The 22,217-nt window shown below is 39.8% G+C and overlaps 2 protein-coding genes across 2 annotated transcripts in view; both read right to left on the bottom strand.

The window, feature by feature from the left end:
• npepl1 (aminopeptidase like 1) overlaps positions 1-6,325 on the bottom strand; it is a 9,077-nt gene extending 2,752 nt beyond the window's left edge. The window contains exons 1-11 of the mRNA XM_005739505.1: positions 6,091-6,325; positions 4,778-4,963; positions 4,405-4,575; positions 4,204-4,293; positions 3,751-3,832; positions 2,772-2,914; positions 2,102-2,179; positions 1,709-1,809; positions 1,363-1,486; positions 1,077-1,253; positions 152-262 (exon numbers count right to left, since the gene is read on the bottom strand). Of these exons, the coding sequence (XP_005739562.1) occupies positions 152-262; positions 1,077-1,253; positions 1,363-1,486; positions 1,709-1,809; positions 2,102-2,179; positions 2,772-2,914; positions 3,751-3,832; positions 4,204-4,293; positions 4,405-4,575; positions 4,778-4,963; positions 6,091-6,240 (1,413 nt within the window). The 5' untranslated portion in view covers positions 6,241-6,325. The remainder of the gene's footprint in view (positions 1-151; positions 263-1,076; positions 1,254-1,362; positions 1,487-1,708; positions 1,810-2,101; positions 2,180-2,771; positions 2,915-3,750; positions 3,833-4,203; positions 4,294-4,404; positions 4,576-4,777; positions 4,964-6,090) is intronic.
• A 710-nt stretch (positions 6,326-7,035) lies between these two features.
• Positions 7,036-22,120, bottom strand: ankrd52b (ankyrin repeat domain 52b). Its single transcript, XM_005739504.1, has 28 exons — positions 21,973-22,120; positions 21,034-21,117; positions 20,833-20,911; positions 20,615-20,685; positions 20,323-20,523; positions 19,956-20,043; positions 19,182-19,324; positions 17,611-17,823; positions 17,439-17,517; positions 17,212-17,326; positions 16,973-17,055; positions 16,759-16,870; positions 16,407-16,475; positions 16,192-16,332; positions 15,659-15,709; positions 15,252-15,363; positions 15,086-15,157; positions 14,783-14,984; positions 14,504-14,591; positions 11,802-11,919; positions 11,454-11,673; positions 11,178-11,265; positions 10,978-11,061; positions 10,440-10,585; positions 10,122-10,204; positions 9,724-9,806; positions 9,155-9,246; positions 7,036-9,053 (listed from the first exon to the last, which is right to left on the bottom strand). Exons 1-28 carry the CDS (start codon positions 21,997-21,999, stop codon positions 8,863-8,865), a joined length of 3,135 nt encoding a protein of 1,044 aa, XP_005739561.1. The 5' UTR covers positions 22,000-22,120; the 3' UTR covers positions 7,036-8,862.
• Between the last annotated feature and the right edge of the window lie 97 nt (positions 22,121-22,217).

Genomic DNA, 22,217 nt, shown 5'->3' with positions numbered 1-22,217 from the left:
CGTGCTGCAGCGGTGTTTTAAGTGCACCGCACTGTATTGCTGGTGATGTATGAACATGAACAACATAATGATTTATTTTAGTTAACAAAAATGTGTTCATAGGCTTGCTTTTTAAAAATCACATCCACACAGTGAAGCGTGGGATACTCACAGCATGAACAGGAGAGGCAATGTCAACATGGACCCAGACACCGGGCCAATCGAAGCCCAGGTGAGATGCAATAAAGAGGCCAGCACAGGAGCTCTGCGCGTTCTCCCGATCCTGTCAATGCAAAACACACGCACCTCAGCAACCAAGCCTGAATAAATTATAACAGCCATTGAAAAAAAAAATACTAATGCTGTCAGTGTTAATTTTGTTAAAATGACGTTAACGCCATAACCGCATTAACGCGGGAAATCTCCGTTAGCGAGTTATCACGGATCGCCCTAAGCTTGGATATTTTGGAAAATCGTCACACTTGTTATCGACGAGTCTGACGATAACAAGTCTGCACAAAATTCACAAAACCATACAACTCATAAAATCTTCTGTTTCTTTTCTTCTCTTTAGCAGAGATCAGTGGTTTTATGTGCTGTAAAAACTTAAAAATGGTGAGGTCACGTCTCTTCATCCAACCGTGTCAGGTCACTTTCTGGAAGCACATCTCCCAGATTTTGTCAATATTAAAGGACTTAATGGGGGGCAAAGATAGCTCAGTAGGTAAAGTGGTTGCCCCATGATCGGCTCACTGAAGGCTACCTGGAGGTAACCCTGAGCACCGGGCGCTGCACTGGTGGCTGCCCACTGCTTCACTGGGTGAATGGGTTAAATGCAGAGGAGTAATTTCCCTACGGGACTAACACATACACATACATTATACATTAAGGAATATATAATGATTTACACAACAATAAAATAAAAATTTCATTGCAATTTATACTGTGCAAAATTCCTGAGCCACCCATGTGATAGTACCAAGATGAACGAGCTAAACTGAGCTTGTTTGAAGTAGGTGGTGAAATCCCTGTATTTTAAATTCTTCCGTGTCTGATATGGATTGTGTCTTGCCACGCGTGTGGATTTTGCCACTTACTGCCACAGAGTTCTTCATGTCAGCCATAGCAGAGGTGAACTCGCTGAAGTGCAGCTCGGGGCAGTAGACCAGAGGGTGAGCGAGATCCCCGCTGCTGCGGCCCGCACGCACAACTGCAGCTTCCCACTGCTCACTGTTTGTCATCACAGCTGCGTGGTGCTTTCCTGTGGAGATTCCCTGAGCAACAGAAACAAAGAGACTTCAGCTATGAAGCAGCACCTGCCTCACAGTACAGAATGTGTTGATCTGGGCACCTGCAGTGGTTGGTTTAGTGAGAGTCACCCACCTGTGCACCTGTCAGTGTAGCCATATCCAGAATAATATCAGCAGCCAGGTCTTTGCTGGCATACACTACTCCATCAGCCAGCACCAGCCTGCCCTCTGCATCAGTGTTGTTGATTTCCACTGACCTTTAAAGGGAGAATGGACATTTTATACCACTGCCCACATTCATTTCTCTCGAGTTAGCGTGGAAAATGATATCGGACGCAGTTTATGTGCAGTCACACCTTGATGGCAGAGAGACATTGAATACAAACCACACAGGTAATTTGATACCAAGTGTGTCAAATCAATTTCCAAGCAAATGATATATTACTACTTAAAAATAAATAAATAAAAAAAAGTCTCACTTTCCAGAATAGAGAATGTGGATATCATCAGGTCGCGTGGCTGCGGGTCCAACTGAGTTCTCTGCGAGGCAAAACACTGCATGGAGATTATCCTTAAAGCCCTGAAACAAACAGAAGACAGAGGCTGGTATAAAGTGCTGCACCTAAAACTTCTTGTAACTGCCAATGTTGCTAGCAGATTGTCACAGTTGCACATACTTTATATGAAAAATAATAATAATAATAAAAAAATACAAGCAGCCAAAACAATCAAAAAGAGGTTTTTAGTGCAGCAGCCTCTTTACGACTGGCTTCGTTTAGCAACAGCCAGCAACTACTTCCCAATTAGTCATTTGAGACTGAGGCCCAAATGACAGCTGTGAGAGCTGATGTGGGATCCTTCTGTCATCTCACCTGTTTAATGGTGGCCTTGAATGCTCCCAGAACGGCAGCAGCTCCACCACAATCTCTTTTCATCCCTGGCATTGTGGTCTAGAAGAAGGAAAAACCAACACTTATTTACATGTAATGGATCTCTTCTGCAGTGAGCAGGACAGCAACCCAGTTGTCTATAAATTCATTTACAGTAAGAAAAGCTTTTTGGCTGAACTAGTGAATATAAAAGGTGCTACTTGCTAACAGATTACTGAGAATAGGCTTAGAGCTTATTTAAAAGATCAGCGTGGAGGTTTCCAGGATCATCCAGACTGCCCAGACAGTGGATGAGCTTACTGAAAGTTGTCAAACTTAAGAGATTACAGCAGACAGAGACTTTGGAGGTGCAACATGGTCCACAAGATCACAGTGAAGATTAATGTTTGGGGTACACACAACAAATTCTGTGCTAACACACCATGACTCAGTGCACTGTTAAGGTGAAATACATGAGTTAAGCCAAATATTGTTGCATTTTCCACTTGATTAACATAATTTTCTATTCCTGTTAAATTATATTTCTATATACAGACAACTCTCACCTATCAGCTATCCCAGTAACACTGTAAAATATACTCAAGTGAGACATGCAGGTTTGTTTTTCTAAATAGATGATTAGTTATCATCTCCACAGGAAACAGAAGCATACCTTTCCCTTAATGCTAAGTCCACCAGTGTCATACACAATTCCTTTGCCCACCCATGCAATTGTTTGGGTAGCGCCTTCAGGAGTGTGACTCAGTACCGCTAACGCAGGAGGGTGCTCTGCTGCCTTTCCAACACCATAAATACCTGAGAGGGTGAAGAAAGAAAATGGATGAATAACTGTGACCAGTTGCTGTGGCTTTGACACACCACCGCAGGTTTCTGAAAATCTTCTAGAAAATTAAATCCAGCGATCAATTTTTAACCTTTCTATTTGCCCATTTTTCTTCAGAAAAGGGAACGTAAACCAGAAAAGGGAGAAGAAACAAATTTACAGCACAACAAAGACATAGAGGTAACGGGGGCATTTTCAAAGATCTGAAATGTTCAGACTTTTACACAAATTAAGCTTTGACCCATGTTTTGACTTACAGGCACAGTTTTCTATAGGTGCCCATTTTAGTCCTTAAAGAATAAGTCAAATTTTCATTGATTGCATTTTTGCTACGACAGCCTGCCACTGATTTGTCCTTTTAGGATCATATTTTAGCTAGCACTTCATTACGGCCTCTTATACGTAATACTAAAACACTAAAATAATATATAGCCTAGCTTCAAAATATGCTACTAGGGATCAGTCCCAAAAATCCATCACTCTGGTGTCCCTAGGGAAATCTCAACCAAGTATTTCCTGTATATATGCATGTTTAGTATTTGAGGTGTAAAAAGAAATGTATTAGATTTTTTTTCTAAATTCTCTCCATGCTTTAAAGCTTGTTGAAGATTGTTGGCGTCTTCAGTTGAAACCAGACACCGTGAACAGCGCAGCTGACTTTCTTGTTTACCATTTCTTTCCATTAGAGTTGCACCACGAGTCTCTCTAGCTAAAGCACACTCAACAAAAAAGTTTGACATAGCAATTCTGGAGAACTGTGACAATTCAAGCTAAAAATAAAGCACACAGGCATGCGCAGAGGTCGTACCTCCAAACCCTTTTTGTTTCAGTTCCTCTCCACGAATGATAACTGGAGTGATTCCAAGTTCATTCCCCACAGCCCTGATTTCCTGAAACAGAAATTTATGGCTGTGATGAAAAACTGCAGTAGAAATATTAAAACTAGTTTTAACAGATTTCAACCCTCCTTACTTCTAAATTAAAAATTAAAAAGTATTAAAGTGTACATAAAAAAGTATTGTCGATATGTAAGTGATGCAATGGGTTTGCGAAATTAACTCCTGATATTGTAAACAAATATCTTAAGATATTCACTTTCTGTTACTAACATCAATAAATAGACGACAGTTTGACTTAACTTTATAGCCTAATGTGAGAATGGGCAAACTGAAATGAGGACACAGAAGCTTAACAGGTAACGTTTTCATGGAAACGTGTTACAGGTTAACAAAGTTTATGCAAATCAGAGACTTTCACTTACATCTAAGAAGTGATCTGTGTTCATCTCATTGCATGGAGTGTCCACAATGCGAGCGCTCAGTCGAACTCCATCAGCAGCGTTAGAAAGACACTGAACATGGGATGAAAAACAAAGGCCATTAAGTGATGGCAGACCACCCACACACACAAAAAAGGCAATTATGAGCAGCACTAACAATTAAAACCCAAAACTTTAAAGTACCTCAAGCTCTGCAGCCTCCAGAGGATTGGCATCTTGCCCAACAATCACAAACTCCACGGTCACATGCTTCTTCTCAGTTCTGCGTGAGGATGCGGAGCGGCGAGAGAAGATGGGGAAGGCCCGGGCCATAGCACAGCAGGATGCAAACACATCTGAACGCTCACACACCATCTGGAGAGCAGATGTGTTAGCCACTTCGTGAAGCAAACAACCTCACCACTGGATGACCCAGATTTGAGTGCCATGGGACTCCCAGAAGTCCCATGGCACAGAAAGCGGGCATCTATAAAGAACAGATTTGTTCTGTAGCTTAAAGTAACCTCTGACTTCCCCGAAGAACAAACAGGAAACAATTCTGATTGAAAATACTGACCACAATGCAGCGGTTATTCCCTCCGGGAAGGCAGGAACGGACCAGGCGGGACACAAAGTGGGCAGAAGACGGGCTGTTGTGCCTGCTGACCCTTGAGGGAATGGCGGCCACTGTGGCATAGTTGAGGTACAGGGGGCAGCTGTCCGTGGGGTTTGGGTTTAAAGCACTCAGAGCTGCCTGCCAGATCTGAGAAAACATGAGGAAAAATTGACATTTCTGACTCACCACAAAGATGTTAAAGCTTTGAAAAACATTTTTTGTTAAATCCTCTAATTCTTTTACTCTTTGTAAACTAAGTACAAGCAGTCTGGGAAATCAACAATCTCTGATGATGTAATAATAATCCACTATTAATATTAAATATGTTATTCCAGATGTTTATGACAGGAATCTACAAAGCGGTTTTGGGAATGTTTTGGAAAGACTATAACCAGTCAGCAGTATGTACACAGTGCTTCCACCAGATTAAAATCAGAGGCAAGTGAACCAGTAGGTGATGGGAATTTGAGATACTGGGTTTGAAAAATTCCTAGTGTCACAATGTTTCCAGATGCTTTCACACTTATCGCCTTAGAAGGTACATACACATGCTCAGAATAATCAGAGCGCTTCATGGAGCAGGCCAACAGTGTCTCAGCAAATCATTGTACACAAACAGTCCGACGCTGATTGGAAAACTGTCACACTCAATGACTCTGAGCGTATTAGTCTGCCCACCAAATCCACCACCAGTGATCTAATCACTCACCAGGAGCACGTTGGACAAACTCCATCGACAGTATGTCGATTATGTTGAAAATAAGTTTACACATATGCGATATGCTGCAGTAGTACGGCATTAGTTATCTGGATACTGAAGACTGGGACTTTAACCTCGTCAATGCTCCAGTTGCAAAATCCTATTCGGAGACAGGTTAATGACCACTGTCTGGGTTTAAGTACTGCTTTTCTAACCTACAATCATCCAGGAGTTATGTGACAGCCGGGCAACCGTGGAAGTAAGCAAAATACGAATTACTGGTGTTGTGAGATTTACTTCTACGGTCATACTAATAATAATTGTGATTATGACAATAATAATGATAATGGAAAAAAAAACCCTAAAACAAATAAGACCGCAAACATCTCTTGACTATTGTAGCTCTTAGCTTACTAAGTAGCCTACACTGACACCGTTATAGCTTTGCCCTTTGGACTCTTTTTCGCTAGCTGTGTCATGAAATAACTTAGCTGTGCTAGCTTTTGCTAACTTTTGCTTAGCGTGACGCTAACATTAGCCGGTACCGAGCTTTTGTTATCATTTATAAGATTACCTCTTTGCTAACGACCGGCTGGAGTTTTCCTTTGATCTGGCTCCAGCTGACCTGCTGCAGGTTGGTGTGCTGCCCGATGATCAGGACAGGGCGACTCTGTGGCTCTGAATCACCGGCAGAAACCTTAAACTCCAGCACCACATTCGCCATTTTGGTGACTGAAGGTGCTCAAGTGGACGGCGACGGACACCCCGGACCGGCGACGGCAGCCGGGTGAGGACAGGCTTTAGTGACGTGCTGCGATTTTTATCGACCTCCAGGCACCAGGTGGAACAATATAAGAGCAGACTGTAGTGATTTACACCAAAGTTAATGTAGTAGTAATAATAACAAAAGCTAAACCAAAACGATTTTTCTTTGAACAATTTAGTCCTATAAAATAAACTAAATAAATAATCCAGGAAATGAAGGAAGCGTGTTTCCCCCACTTTTGTTTTTTTTTTGGCCATCCACAGGTCAAAATTTTATTTGAGTTACCTCAAAATGTCCCACTAGGTATCATAACATTTCGACTTAATCACAAATTTCAAATTTTGGCTCTAAATACAAGATTCATGGAGACCATTTAGAGGGTTGGTATGAGAGAGGAATAGTGTAACACACAGCTCCAGATTAGCTAAAGATCAGGCTATAACAAATAAACAAAACTAAAAGTAATATTTAATACAATAAAAGGGTAACAAGCAAATTCATTCAAGAAACTCACTGAACTGAAAACCAAAATTAAAAAGATTTTCATATAAATCTAATCTGATGTATTCAAAGTTTCGTTGACAAAAATGAATCGAGCCAGCACAAAAATCTGTTTCCTTACACAGCGGGCATTATCTCTAAGGAAGAACACAAGGGTGCAGACAAGATGATGAGCCCAGATCGGTGCTTCCGTTTATCAAACTCTAATAAGATTTTGAAATAATAAAATAAAGACAGCAAGACTTCTTCAGATGGTGGTGATTCATTTATTCCGGCCTATTATGAATGCCAGCCACAACCAAACCACACTTTCAAGCTGTGACATCCTCAAATTTGAGTAACTTGTACGGAAGACACAGTTTGCTCACATGAAACGCTGCAACAGGGCAATTCCTGAAGTTATTCACAACATTTCATTACACATTGTGTTTAGAAATGCCTAACAGATTTTTTTCTCCCTATTTTAATCCAAACACAACACCATAACCCTAGGAAGGATGCCCTCATTAAAATGTAAACTTTGATGTCAGAGTGCAAATAGTTTAAAGGCATTTTAAGATAACACAGCGGCTATAACTAGGAAGAAAATATCTTTTGGATAAATGGCATCTGCTGAGCTGCAGGTCTGGCCTTTGACTTCGACTTAAAAAAAAAGGCAAACATTTGATGCACAACACTATTTATAAAAAGTTTGATCTTTAAAGAGAGAGGCAGTGAGGCTTGTTTGTAGCAGCACAGATAATTTTATGTATCTAAATTAATTTGTGGTCACCAATTTTCTTTATAACAATGACAAAAGTTTGCAAATGTTTAACAGGAACAGATCAGCGCTAGCTCCTGAACACGTGCTGTGACTCTGGGTTTCTTCCCCACTGAGATCTTGTATAGAAAAAAACAAAACCCCTTATAACTCACCTAACTGTTCATGCTTTACTGATTAAATCAAACACGAATTTTGATAATACAGCATGTCATTAAAACAAACAAAAAACAAGCTGGGTATCTGTTAATTCCAACTTCTCAAATGTGTGTGTTTGTGATAGATTATAATCATCTTTGGGTCTTTAAACGTTTATGAGAAAAAAATAATTCAAAGATGCTTTGGGACTCGAAATTAATTCAACAATTACCATTTCTACTCGACATTTAAAGCCTTGTGAAATTTTTTAAATGTATTTAAAGTGTTCACAGCAACTAATGCGTTGATTATTTATTTGACATTTCTCTGTCTGGATTATTGAACTGATATACTCATAGTTTATACCAGTATGTAACATCCAGTCTGAGCAGTGCTTGTTATTGCACCGGGATTACAGTACACACTGACCTGAGGTTAATCCAATAATTTGGGATTTTCAAGGTTAACTTCATTTTAAGAGTGCTATATACACTAAAGTTGTTAAATTCTCATTTAAACTATAAACATGCTTATGGCTGGTAGGCTAACTGAAGTTTTAAATCATGATAATATCAGAATAATAGGTGGCTTTTTATCAGTGTAGTGTTTGCTACACCGTGCGTAGGATAAGAAAATAGTGCTATTAATTGCATAAAAGGTTTACAGCACCTGTTAGATATATTAAAATATTTATATTTAGAAGCAGCATCTAGTAATATGAAAACTAAGCCAAACACACACACACGCACACACACAGACACTAAACACCTGAGCATCTGTGCACTCGTATCAACTGAAGACAAACATGGAGTTTTGAGATTATGTTGCTTAAATAAAAGTAAATACTGATAGTGGATGAGGTTCAGGTGGGGAGGCTTGTGTTGTGTGCTTATTTTAAACCTTCCATTCATATCTAAAGATTAGTACTTCATTAAAATAACTATACTCTTAATAGAGAGAATAATGTGAAAGCTAATATTAGAGTAAGACTAGGTTTTATGCTACTGGCGAGCAAGCATATGCTGTCATGTATAGAAATGGCATGACACGAGAGACAAAAAGCTATGCATGACCACAGGTGTTCATGGTGACTTTGGGTTACGCTGGGATGAAGCTGCATTTTTGTCACAAAAGTGGCTTACAGGCTAACACTGACTGACAGTGTGAATTTGGTCCTGTGCTCAGGCATGGCACAGGTTTCCACTGGCCCCGCAGGAGGCAGCGATAGTGCAGTTCTTCAGGATGGGGCTGAAGTGGGAGGCTGTGTTAGGACCAGCCTCTCTGGGAGGGAAAGGCTTCATGGTGGAAAGGATGAGGGCCAGACACTCTGCTACGTTTTTGTTCGGGGCACAGGCCAGAGCTGGCGTGTGGCCTGCAGAGGATAAAAAGACAAATCAGTAACCCACACAATCCTCTGCAGGTTGAACATACCTGCTTTGGTATTCTTATCACAGAAATATAATCCCAACCTACCTTCCTCATCTACAGCCATGACTGCTGCTCCTCTGCTCAGTAACACCTGCACAACAGTCGCCAGACCTTTCCTTGCTGCAATGTGAAGCGGCCTGCATGAGAATAAAAGGTCTGACTACAGTGCACTGAGGACAGATTAAACTACAGTGACATTTATGTTTTTCAGAACAGACATTCAGATTTGTCACATTTTCTCTTTGTCTGCAGAACAAGGCATGACATCGTGTTAACACACAACTGAATGCTCCAGACTGGCAAAACTGCCAAAACCTTCACTTTTATAGAGCTGCTCATGCTTGCTGAGAATCAGTTAATCAATTTTATTTGATTAGCAGCACCTGGAAGTAGTAAGAGTGCACTTTGCTGCTTGAAGACCTGCTAAGGATAAGACTATTTTTTTATTTTGTCAGGGAAGGTGTATTTTCTTTTTACCATGATTATATGTTTCTGGGCTTCCAGTGTGGCCAGCCAATAATACTTGGACAACAAACAGAAACCAGAAACCTTCTTGTGTCTCTGCAGATAACTGTTTATGGAGATCAGCTGACTGCTACGTCAAGACAACTCACATTTGGAGAGCGTTGTTTCTTGCATTTATGAGTGAGGAATCGGTGATCTCTCCCAGGATTAACAAGGCACACATCTCATGACCCTGCAGAATAAAGCATGTTAATTTTGTTAAAACCATCCGCTTTATTCACTGAAATTCAAAACAAGTACTTAGTATTATGAGCCATGCATATGCAGGTTTCATATATATATACATATATATTCAAATTAAATCAGAATTATACTCCAGACAGGCCGACAAACAACAGTTATGATACATATTAAACTTGATTTTCATGCATTACATTTCTAATCACCTTCTGTGACGGATGTTAAACTGATCTCCTGCTACACTCATGCAACTATTTGTGTGACACTGCATGCATTTAGTGCACCCATTTGTTTGTGTGTATGGGACCTTGCTGCAGGCTAAGTGAAGGGCTGTGTTGTTATTGAAATCCACCAGGGTCAGGTCTGGGGTCGCCTTGTTCAGCAAGAACTCTGAAATACAGGAAGTAAACATCAACAAACCCAGACTACTACACCTCAAGCTGTTGGTTGGTGTTTTCACATGACAGTGCAACAGTGGAACAAAGTGGTTTATTAAAAGAAACCATCACTGAGGGATGTGAGAAAAGAAGCTCTCCAGCTCTAAATAGTCTAGATAGTTTTTAAAGGTTTCCAGGTGCAGAAAGAAACAAAAACATTTCAAAGGACTTCCTTGTTTCACACATACCAACAGCTCTGGTCTGTCCACAGGCAGCAGCAACCATCAGAGCAGAGCATCCACAGTGGTCCACAGCATTAACCTGTGCTCCCTGGGCCAGAACCAGCTGCAGCCCAGCAACGTTCCCTGAATATGCAGCAGCATGCAGTGGGGTCCTGAACTCAAGCAAGGAACACATCAAAATACTAGATGAGCAGAAATGTTCACAGCCCACGAAGGAGAAAACACTGTCCAGTTTGGGAAAGGTGATGCAAACATTTTTTTAAAAATCCATTAAAACCGAATCATACAAAATAACTTGTAGCTTTAGTAGTAGCCTGAGTAGAGCCTGTTTATGTAATATAGAGAAAAAATAAATAAATCACACTGTACATCTCAAATTAGGCCACTTTTAAATGAGTAGCAATCATAAAAAATAATATGAGCAGTGTATTATGACTGCTGGGAAATGAATGCCACATGTAAAATAAACCTAAAACTATTACATTAACTTTACTGACATCTGCTGGCTGTGTTGTATGAAACCGTCTGAATGAAAGTTACCTACCTTCCTTTGGCGTCACTAATGCTGACAATTTGAGGGCCAAAAGTCTTCACTAGAAGGTCTGCTGCAGCTTCGTGCCCTTTAACTCTGCATGTGGCAAACAGAGGTGTTTAAAATGTGAAGAACTACACTAAATTTATTTAATCTGACTTCTAAAAAGCATGTGTAATAATAATAACTAATAATAATTCATAATAACTCACAGAGCACAGTGCAATGGGGTGAAGAGACTTCCTTCCTGGATGCTAAAAAGTTTGTTTTCAAGTAAAATGCATAAACATCCTTCATGACCTAAGAAAGGTTGGAAACAAATAGAGACATAATTGATGTTTACATTTTTATTTAAATGACTTAATGCACAATAAAACGCAGTGTCTCATGATACACAAAAATGATGTATGAACAGGCAGGTCTATTGTGTTAAAACGGCTTAATTATAAACTGCTCATTTGACATGAAGTGCTGCTCTGATGTCTCACCATGGTAGGCAGCCCAGTGAGTGGGTGTGTAGCCTTTGTAGTCCAGCATGGAGTCCAGAGGGTCAGCTTTCTTTGCAGCCTTTAGCAAAGAGCGGAGCAGCTCCGTGTGACCACAGGATGCTGCGAGGTGCAGCGGGGTCCTCCCCCTAGAGTCTCGGCACAGAGCAGAAGCTCCATGTTCCAGCAGAGCAGACACACACTCCTCACTGCCCATTATGACCTGCAGGATGAGTACACAAGATATCATGTGACAGGAGGCACGAGGGTGGTGGTAAAGGTATAATCTTCTATTTGCAATAATTATTGAGTGCAATGAAAAGAAGTGACGTGCGACATGCACACACTCACAGCTCGGTGTAAAGCAGTGAAGCCTTGTTTGTCTGCAGCATCAGGCTTTGCATTTTTCTCCAGCAGTATGTGGACACAGTCGGTGTGGCAACCGAGAGCTGCCAGCATGAGAGCCGTCCTGTACAACAAGCAGAATTCAGTTGTAGGCATGATTCTGTCACTTCAACTATCTGCTGATTTAGGCTACGTTCACACTGCAGGCAAAAGCGAATCAAATCCCATTTTTTTTGACCCTATGCGATCCAAATCCGATCATGGTGTGACAGTGTGAACGGCACAAATCCGATCTGGGTCACTTTCGTATGTGGTACTGAATCCGATACATATCCGATGTTTTAGAAAGCGACTGCTGTTTGAATGGTCAAGTCGCATTAAATCCGTCTTTTACGTCACTGACACAAGACAGACGCCAATTATCAGCTCCGGAGAAGCGCCCGAGATGACATCGTGAACGCTTCCTGTGTAGATGTCAGTGAAACTGTTGGGAAGACAATGCTGGAGAAACATGAACATTTTATTTATACTGTATAATCTGCAGATTCTGACAGAAATCTGCAACTATCCTTTGAAACACCGCTCCTCTAAAACAGCAATAAGGATAATTATTAGGTTATTTACATTATTATGTAAATAACAAAATAACTTAAAGCAAAAATTGGGAAACGTAAAGTCCGAAGTCTTTATATTAACGGCCATCAGTCAAACAATATAGTTTGCTCTGGGTCTAAACAGAGCGCGTTGTGTGTGACGTCTTCTTTTGTGCATGCGGGCCGCTTTGAGGGCTCACACTAGAGCGCGTTTGCTGTCGCATTTTATTTGTAGTGTGAACAAGCAGACAAAAATATCGTATTTGATCAAAAAAATTGGAATTGAGCATTGAGACCTGCAGTGTGAACGTAGCCTAAGACTCATGTGGTGAATCTTTGTAGAACCTAAGAGGCTGTTTTATAATCAGTGCCAGCCCAATAAAAACTAACACAATACTGGGACTATTTTCTCCTCACAGGTCTTCACTCCTTGTGGGGATCAATGTTCCCTCTAAGCTGCGCACGTGCGCAATTGCGCACTGCTGGCACGGTCTCTGCGCACAGAAAATCTGCGTTGCGCACAAAAAAAAATCTAACCTGAATTGAAATGAATACTTTAACAATTCTGTTTTGCAGTGTTAGTCAGTGAGTGACTGGCTGCTCCAGTATGGGATTACAACGATACCACCTTATCCCATAGTCCAGCCAATAACGCGATTCACATTCGTATATACGCAGCTAATCAACGTCGTTGACAGGCTATGACAGCGTCCTTATGTGCCGACACCGGTGTTTTAGCTAGCAAAGCGGCTGATGAGGAGTGAAGCCACGTTAATGACGTGTACAACCATTGGAGATGTGAGCAGGACTGACAGAACAATTGACGGAAAAAGTGTGGACTTTATACCAGTTTTTAAATTGTGTTGATAGGCCACGTAAAACCAGAGTTATGATAAAAATATCTGCAATGTTTGGTTTTCTTCCTGAATACTATCGTTGTTTATATTTACTGCGGGAAGAAACAGTAAAAACGGCATCTTATAAGGAAAACGCTTGAAAGCGCTCTCCGCCTGTGAGCAAAAACAACACCAGAAAAACAACAGAACAATGAGGCGACTGCTGAGTGCTACAGGTGTTACAGAAGTGATACATCTCCTGTTGTCAGGCCTGCAGGTATCAGCCTGTTGTTCTCCTTTATGGGATAGAAATAATTTTTTGGAGTGGCACAAATAATTTGTGTGGCATCAGATTTGATGCAGAACAGCTGATTGTTCTGTAAACAGTTTGAAATGTTTATTTTTTTAAAAATGCCTTGGCAGCATTTTTGGGTAAACAGCTGCAAAAAAAACTGTTGTTTGCAAAACTCAGTAACTTTTTTGAAGAAGTAACTATATAATTAATTGCCCAACATTGGTCATTATATACTATATTTTGCAGACAGAGTTACAGGACTCTCTTCCAGACCACAGACTCATACTCATAATACAAGTCAGAGCTTTATAAAAATTAAAAAAAGAAAGAAAGTTGTGTTTTCAAAATTGGAGTTCAAGTTATTTTCGCTCATATGGTGTCTGAGCGAACACACTCAGACACATTGTGTTCCCGTGGTTTTTTGTTTTTTCAACGAAAGCTAATCATATTTGACACTCGAGTTTTTCACTTCTTTTTACATTCCCTCACATATCTTCCAGTAGTTTTTGCATAAAAAGTAGCCAGAAATGCACAGGAGGAATTGACAGTAAGAAACAGGCCAATCACAATAGCCTCAGACTGCATGACACGATGACTTTTGCTTCAGCTTTTCACAGAAGCATAAATCCCTCATGGTTATTTGCATCCTTTTGCAGTTTCTCGTAGATGTTCAATACTTAATTGTTTATCTTCTTATTTTATTTTACTACCTTAAAAGACAATTTATTATCAATATACACAGCCGTTGCTTTAATGTCTGATAAAATCTGTTCCTTTCTGCGCTTACCTTGTTATCACGCAATCAGTATCAGTTTAATGAAAATTAAATCTGGTTGGACCATGGCACACACTGCTGAAGACTATTTACTTTATAAGTGTCATGTCACAATAAATAATTAAAATCGCCCACAAATAACCATGTTTACGTGACTAATAAATAAATAAATACACGGAACAGAAATTAAAAGATGCAAAGTGACTCACTGTCCCTGTGTGTCTGGGCTGTCAATGATGTCAGCACTTTGTTCCATGTTAACTAACAGGAGGATACAGTCCACTTGGCCCTCAGCAGCTGCTTGAGCAGAAGGGACACAAAGGTAAAAACATAAGTTTAAAAGAAAAAACAAATCTTAACCAAAAAGCTGCATTGTTTACTTTCAGAACAAAATCAACCCAAATCCATCAATGGGGCACTAAAAAATACAAGATAAACACACTTAAGCATTATTGTATGGGCACAAATATGTACTGAGATGCACACACCTGCAGTGTGAAGAGCTGTCCACTTGTGCTTGTGCTCCTTCAGTGTGTAGGAGGCTTGATGTTTCAACAGTACTTCTACACATGGGGAGAAGCCCTTCTGAGCAGCGAGGTGGAGGGCAGTTTGGCCTTCAATGTCCCGCACATCCAGACTCACTAATGTCTCACAAAGCAAACGCAGAGCTTCACAGTGGCCAAAATATGCCTGCAGTGACAAAATGCATGAAGACAATACAGTTGAAAGCATGTAAACTAGCAGGACCTCTGCTAGTTGCATAATTTTCAAGGTTTTTACTTTATACTCACAGCTAAGTGCAAAGGGCTGACTGGAACATTACTTTCAGCCTCCTCAAGACAGTTGAAAGAAATTTCCAAGAGCTGGAAAAGTAACAGAATTCCAAATAGGTCCAGATTGCAGTCAGTTAAAAAGAAAATGTATGAACTAAATGAAAAAGGAGAAGACACCACTGACCAGCTCTAAATGCTGTTTGTTCCCATAAGCAGCTGCGTAGTGAACGGCACTGTATCCCTTGCTGTTCTTCAGAGTTGGGTTCGCCCCGTTGTCAAGCAAGTAGTCTAAACACCTGAACGAAACAAGTTCACAGTCTCAACACTTAAACTTTACAAGAGTTTAATGTACGTTAATGTACAAGTCTGTGTCTTTATGAACTAACGTCAAGTTCCATTAAAGTCATTTTTCTGTCCTCTGATTTTGTTCCTATCAACTCTTTAAATAATTCCTGATAAAGAACATTACTAAAAGTTACCCAAACTACCTCCAATTGTCTGTGTAATTTTAATTTAAAATGATAATTACTCTAGATTCTGCATGGTAAAGCACAAACAGTATAATATATAAATGTGACGTATGTGACTTACAGAGAGGCTTCATGTTGCTTTTCCACGTTGACGTCTGAGTTTGGACCCCCTCTGTGGAAAAAAAGATGAGCACTTTTTAAGCTACTTCAACAAGGTGCCGGAAACATTCCTCATATTGGTCCATAACAGCATCACACAGTTGCTGCTGATTTGTCGCCTGCACATCCACAGTGAGCATCTCTCGTTCCACCACACTCCAAAGGTGCTTTACTGGAAGTCGTCTGAGTGCAGTGAACTCATTGTCATGTTCAGGAAACCAGATTTCAAGCTTTGTCACAGATTGTGTTATCTTGCTGGAAGGAGCCATCAGAAGATGAGTATACTGTAAACATCGTCAGGAGCTATACTCATGTAGGCTGTGGTGTTTAAAAAATATTAATTGGTGCAAAATGGTCCAAAGCGAGTCAAGAAAATTCTGCCACACGTTACACCACCATCAGCAGCCTGAACGATTTATACAAGGTAGGATGGATCCATGCTTTCATGTTGTTGAGTGAAATGTGCAAATTTAAAATGTCAGTAAAGACTCTTACCCAGAGAAGGTGTGTGAAGCAGCAGCATAGTGCAGGGGGTTGCAGCCCGTCAGATCCAGCTCATTGACATCTGCACCAGCTCTCACCAGGGAGATGGTGCACTGGCTGTTCCCATTTGCTGCAGCGTAGTGCAGAGGAGATCTGCAAAGCAAAACAGGACACATCAGGTAACACCAAAGTTCAGTTCTTACCTCCAGCCATTCAGGACTGCTTACCTTCCCAAATTGTCTTTTATATCCAGCTCAGCACCGCTGCTTAACAGCAAATTAACACACTCGACATTCCTGCAAAATAAAAAAAATAAAGACTTCAACTGAGAACCAAGTGTCTCACAAGTGCAGTGCATAGCTCACAAATATTTCTGAAGTTTATCATTTAAGCTCATTTTCTGTTGATTTATTTCTGCCTCAAACCTTATGACTCGGAAAACAACACAACAAATAATTGGCATTACGATCTTTACAATAGTATGATATGCACTTATAATTCAGACTTCTATTTACAAGTGCACGAGGACAAAATTGTGCCAGCTATTAAAAGCATTTACTTGGAGTCTGCACCACTCACCCTCCAGATGCAGCTGCATGCAGGCACGTCCTTCCATGATCATCTAACATGTTTATGTCGAACCCCACACTTTGGTCATTCGTCAGCATTGGCGCCATGTTGTAAAACTGGCCTGAACAAAGACGAACAACAGAAACGAGCTGGTGTTAGTAATTAAAATGTAACAAGAAAGAAATGTGATTCTGAAACGGGGTGACTCAAAACAGATTCTCACCGTTAGACAGTAACTTGCGACAACAGTCTGGAAAGCCGTAGAGCGCCGCCAAATGCAGTGGAAGCATCCCATTAATTCCCTGTCTGCAGAGATGATGACATTGTTACGTTTGGTAAGTATGTGCCAAGTTGGAAAGCTACTTGACAGCGACAGAGTCACTGCAAGGGGGTTGCGAGGAGGCAAGGATGTCATAATTTTGAATACATTTTATACAACTGATCAATGACTCACAGACCTACCTGCCTTTATCAGCACCGTTTGTCAGCAGAGTACTGACCAGCAGCTCCTGACCATGTCTGGCAGCAACATGAAGAGGAGCGTTTCCATTACTGTCAACACAATCGATCTCTCCCCCTGTGTAAGTGGGAGGGGAAAAAAATGCGTGGATAGGTGTCTCTCGAGCTTAGATATTTTAAGAACCCTTTTCATTATCAGTCACATTACACAAAATTTTACACTTTGCTACCATTTTGGATGAGAATCTGCGAGCCAGTGAAGCGTCCGTGCATTGCAGCCATATGTAAAGGGCTCATGTCTTTCTTATTCTGTTTATTAGACAAAAAGAAAACATTCAGTCTTCCAGCCAATTATCCCCTCAACCAATAGATGATTATTTTCTTATTTATCATCCTTTTAACCTGTACGTTGACATCAGCACCATTGTTGACTAGGAGCTCAAGACACAACACCCCGCTGGAGGAGGCAGCTGCCAGATGTAATGGTGTGTTGCCGTTGTAGTTGGGTTGGTTGATGCTGGCGCCACTGTTCACCAGTTCAGTGGCCACAGTGTCTTGCCCAGTGTGACAGGCCATGTGGAGCGCTGTGTTCCCAAAAATGTTGGGCTCATCAATCTGGAAGCAGATATCAAAATATATAGACAAATACATAAACCAATGGAGTATAAAACAGTTTGCTGTAAATAACAAGAGCCATATGCCCAAGAAATACTGCAGATTATATCAGTGGGCAGCTAACGTAGATCATTATATGTGAGGTTTTAAAAAAGAAATAAAAAATGTAAAGAAGTATTTGCCCCCTTCCAGATTTCATATTTCAGATCATCAAAAAATGTAATATTAGACAGATAACCTGAGTAAATACAAACTGCAGTCTTTAAATTATGATTTCATTTATTAAGCGGAAAGGTATCCAAATCTAAATCCCTGTGTGAAAAACACTATTATAGCCATTTATAAATGGCTAAAAATGGAAATGTTAACTCTTTCCAGACTTGTCATCAGTTGTTGAGTTTCTTTAGCTCGCTGCATGATGCCTTTCTTTTTGAGATCTTTTAGCCTGTTTCACTTTGTCAGACAGGTTCCATTTAAGTGACTTGATTCAGTGGGTCTGGCACTAATTAGGTCTGGGTGCAGTAATGAACTTGAACTCAGCTTTCCAAAAAAACATGATTATTCAGTTATTTCATAGTGCAACAAGGGCGGGCATTAACTTTTTCAAACAGGGCCAGGTAGGTTTGAATAGTTTTTTGTTTCTTCATAAATGAAATCATTATTTAAAAACTACATTTTGTATTTACCTTGGTTATTTCGGTTTAATTCTGTCTAATTAAAAAATTTGATGATCTGAAACATGTAAGCGTGACATATGTGCAAAGAAAAAAAAGGAAATCAGGAAGGGGGCAAGTACTGAATTTATGCATCTATTTTGGATTCACTCACAATGCAGCAGCATAAGTGTTGGTACAGCCTGGAAAACAACATAAAGCCAATCCTGGAGTTCCACACAAGACAAGTTATTTATGCCTCACCTTTTATCAAACCATTTATTACCACTGACTGTCTGGTTTGGGGTTTAAAATTGAGCAGAAAGTGTCTCAATATCTTAATTCTGAAAAAGAAACTCAGCAGAAAGCTTAAGCATATTTCAAACTTTTTGTCCTGCACATAATAAACCAAACATTAAAAAAATACCAACTATATCCTCCTGAGATCCAGCTTATTCTTTTATTCCTAAGTAATGGAAATTTGTTTTGATTATCTTTTGATTTATTTAAGCTAACCTACTAAGTCCTGATGTGCTGAACAGAGGACATCCTGGGCTTTTCATTGACATCTCATGGCCTCTTTTAGCGCCAAAGAGGCAGCAAATCACAACAAAAAGTTAAACTGAAAGATACTTTTTTTGTCTTCGGTTCTTCGGAGGATATATTGTGAGAAAAGCAATGTATCCCAACCACAGTAGACTTTACCTCCACCCCCAGTCTCAGCAGATATTTGACTACGTCTAAATGTCCGCCGGCAGCTGCAACGTGGAGTGGAGTGTAACCACGCTTGTCTTTGCACATCACGTCTCCACTGTGAGACAACAGCAGCTTCACAACCTCCAAATGTCCTTAGAAAAAAAAAGAAAAAAAAACAAGAGCGAGAGATTCATATTTACTACAAATATTTGTGACGCTAGTACATCTCAACACTTGCTAGTTACACAGCTGGATTAAACGGCACACAGTCTGGCAAACAGCTGGTCTCATTTGAATACACTGGTTATGTGTTTGGTAGCATTTGAATGCATGTGTGTTATCTTGTCTATAAACAAGAAAAGTTTTGAATGAATTCTGATAAAACTTCAAGGTCAACTGAATAATTTACTGGTCGAAAGTTGACAGAAAGACTTGTAACTTAGAAACTATGATTGTTACAAGTGTGGTGTGTATTGTCAACATATAGAAACTACTGTATAAAGATTTAAAATATCTCACATTTAAACATCTTACCTCTCCTTTCTGTTAAAGGACTCTTGCACACTTACAATTATGTTTTCAGCCAAGCACAAAACATACACTGGTGATGACAACAGAAAGTGTTATTTTATCCCAAAAGCATCCCACTGTTAAGGTCAAGGCCAATCCCTTCCAGTTTGTACATACTGTTAGTTACTAGAAGACTTCTGTTATTCTTTAAAACTCATAAAAGAAAATTTAATTCAAGATACATTTGTGTCTGTTAGGAGCGTCTCTACTCACCGAGGGATGCAGCCCAGTGGACTGCTTGCCTTTCCTTCTTGTCCTTGGCACATGCATTTGCACCTTTACGCAGGAACACGTTCACCATCTGTTAAAGGCACAATATCAGGATGTAGCCACTTCATCTATGTAAACTCATCTATGCTGATGAATACAACCTAACAGGTAATTTTTTTTAAACGTGCTGCAACAATTACCCAAACCCCAGAAACGTATCATTCACTTTCCTAATGGAAATCAATGTAAAATGTTATATATAATAATATAAAATATCATAAATGTTACCTATTAAAAAACACCAAATAAAAAGATAGCTTTTAATAGTTTTAAAATAGTTAAACGTCAGTAAGAAGACTCTTCAGCTTACCTCCCCATGACCACTGTGCGCTGCATGATGTAGCGGTGTCCTTCCTGACTTGTCAGTTACATCCAGGCTGCAAACATGTGGTATCAGGGCTTTGGCACAACCTGTAGCCCAGTTTGCAGCTGCCATGTGCAGGGGTGTATGCCAGAACTTGTCCCGTGCATTAACCTCTACTTTGTGTTTCAGCAATAGCTCCACAGCCCTCTGACAGGAAAAACAAAATAAAAGGATAAGTCTAACATTAAGAGCTAACTGTCACTGACTTTTTAAAATCCATTTGACAATAGTAATTTACTTCATTTCTTGAGGCAGCTGCTCGGTGTAAAGGAGTCAGCAACCCCTGGTCCTTGGCGTTGACATTTGCACCTGTAAGAGAGCACAAAAAAGCAAAACTATGCTTTATTGCTTGTGCAGTTTTGAGCTATTACAGTTCTTTTGCATACGACTAATTTATATCAGTCATTACAACAAATATTTTGTTCTTACAACCACACAATTCTTTTTGTCTTTTACCTGAACTAATAAGTAGGTCCATAACAATGACATCGCCCATATAAGCAGCAGCATGTAGTGGTGTGCTTTGTTCTTGGTCCTGAGATTTAAAAAAATATATAAAATTATAGTCTAAATACAAATTTAATGTGCAATCGCAAGTAGCCTTCAGCATGTTGTAATTTGTAACACAACTCCTGAATTAAAACTGAGTAACACTACCAGTGAGTTGACATCTTCTTTGTGGTTCAGTAAAAATGTCACATCTTCTGTGTTCCGGCTGAATATGGCCTGGACCAATGGGGACTGAAAGAAAAATTAGTACAGGTAAATCAAACAACTTTTTTGTAGACATACATATAGGACCAATTCAACATGAAAATCAAAAACTACAGGGACATAAATATATACATGCACAACCTCTTTCATCAAAGCTATATTTTTAACGCTAAAATATAAGTAATGTGGTTACCCACAAAGTTTCAAATTTACTTTTTTACAAAAAAGCTGAAAAAAATTGTAAAGCACATCATTAGTTTTTGATTAAGATACCTGTGTTTTCTTGTTTTTATGACAGTTGGTGTAATAAATTTGTTATGCACTGTACAGGAAACATTACAATGACTCAGTTGACTTTCATAAAAAGTCTAATTAGACTTATGAAGCCTGCTTCAAAGACAACCGAAGAAAAAACAACAAGCATTTTAATTTGTCACTTATGTCACTAAAGAAAAACAAACTGAACTGTCTCAAGCACGTCCACCCACACATCCATTTTCTTACTACTGGGAATATTCAGAATGCAGTGGCACATAATTAAGTGTGGACTAATCAAATCTAACCACTGTACAAACGAAAAATATATGTGATGTGTATATTTACAATAATTTTTGTGGGTTTTCAACTGTATTTACAGGAATACCAATGGTCATAATGATACGGTTTCTAAGTACATTGCTAAATTAATGCATTAGACATCTAACTCTACAGAAACTCCAGCTTAAACTACATGTATCTTTACGGGGTGAGGAGTCTGTGACATTAGCCATCCTTGCAGAAAACTTTGCTCGTCACGCCGCTAACATGACTAGCCAGCTGATTGCAGTTGTGAGAACCGGCAAGTTATTTAATGTTAAGTTCAGAAAAAGCTGTATTTACTACCTGGTCCTTGATATTTCTTAACTCCATATCCCAACCACCCGTGAAGCCCCTTCACTGATACTTGGGGTGAACTTGACTACATTGCAATCAATAAGTAGCAGCTAATTTAGCTTTAGCTTAGATAGCAGCTGGGATTGTATACAGCAAAGCTCCCAGAACATCGCGAGAAAAGTTAAAGAAACGTGATTTAAGTGTTTTTTTTCCTTTGGCTGTCTTTGACGTAATGTTAATAGTAGTAATGTTAG

Source organism: Pundamilia nyererei, unplaced genomic scaffold, assembly GCF_000239375.1.
Source record: "Pundamilia nyererei isolate P.nyererei 1_Seehausen unplaced genomic scaffold, PunNye1.0 scaffold00092, whole genome shotgun sequence".
In the NCBI taxonomy this organism is placed as follows: domain Eukaryota; kingdom Metazoa; phylum Chordata; class Actinopteri; order Cichliformes; family Cichlidae; genus Pundamilia; species Pundamilia nyererei.
Note: the sequence above shows the minus strand (reverse complement) of the source record. Positions and strands in the feature narration are given on the sequence as shown.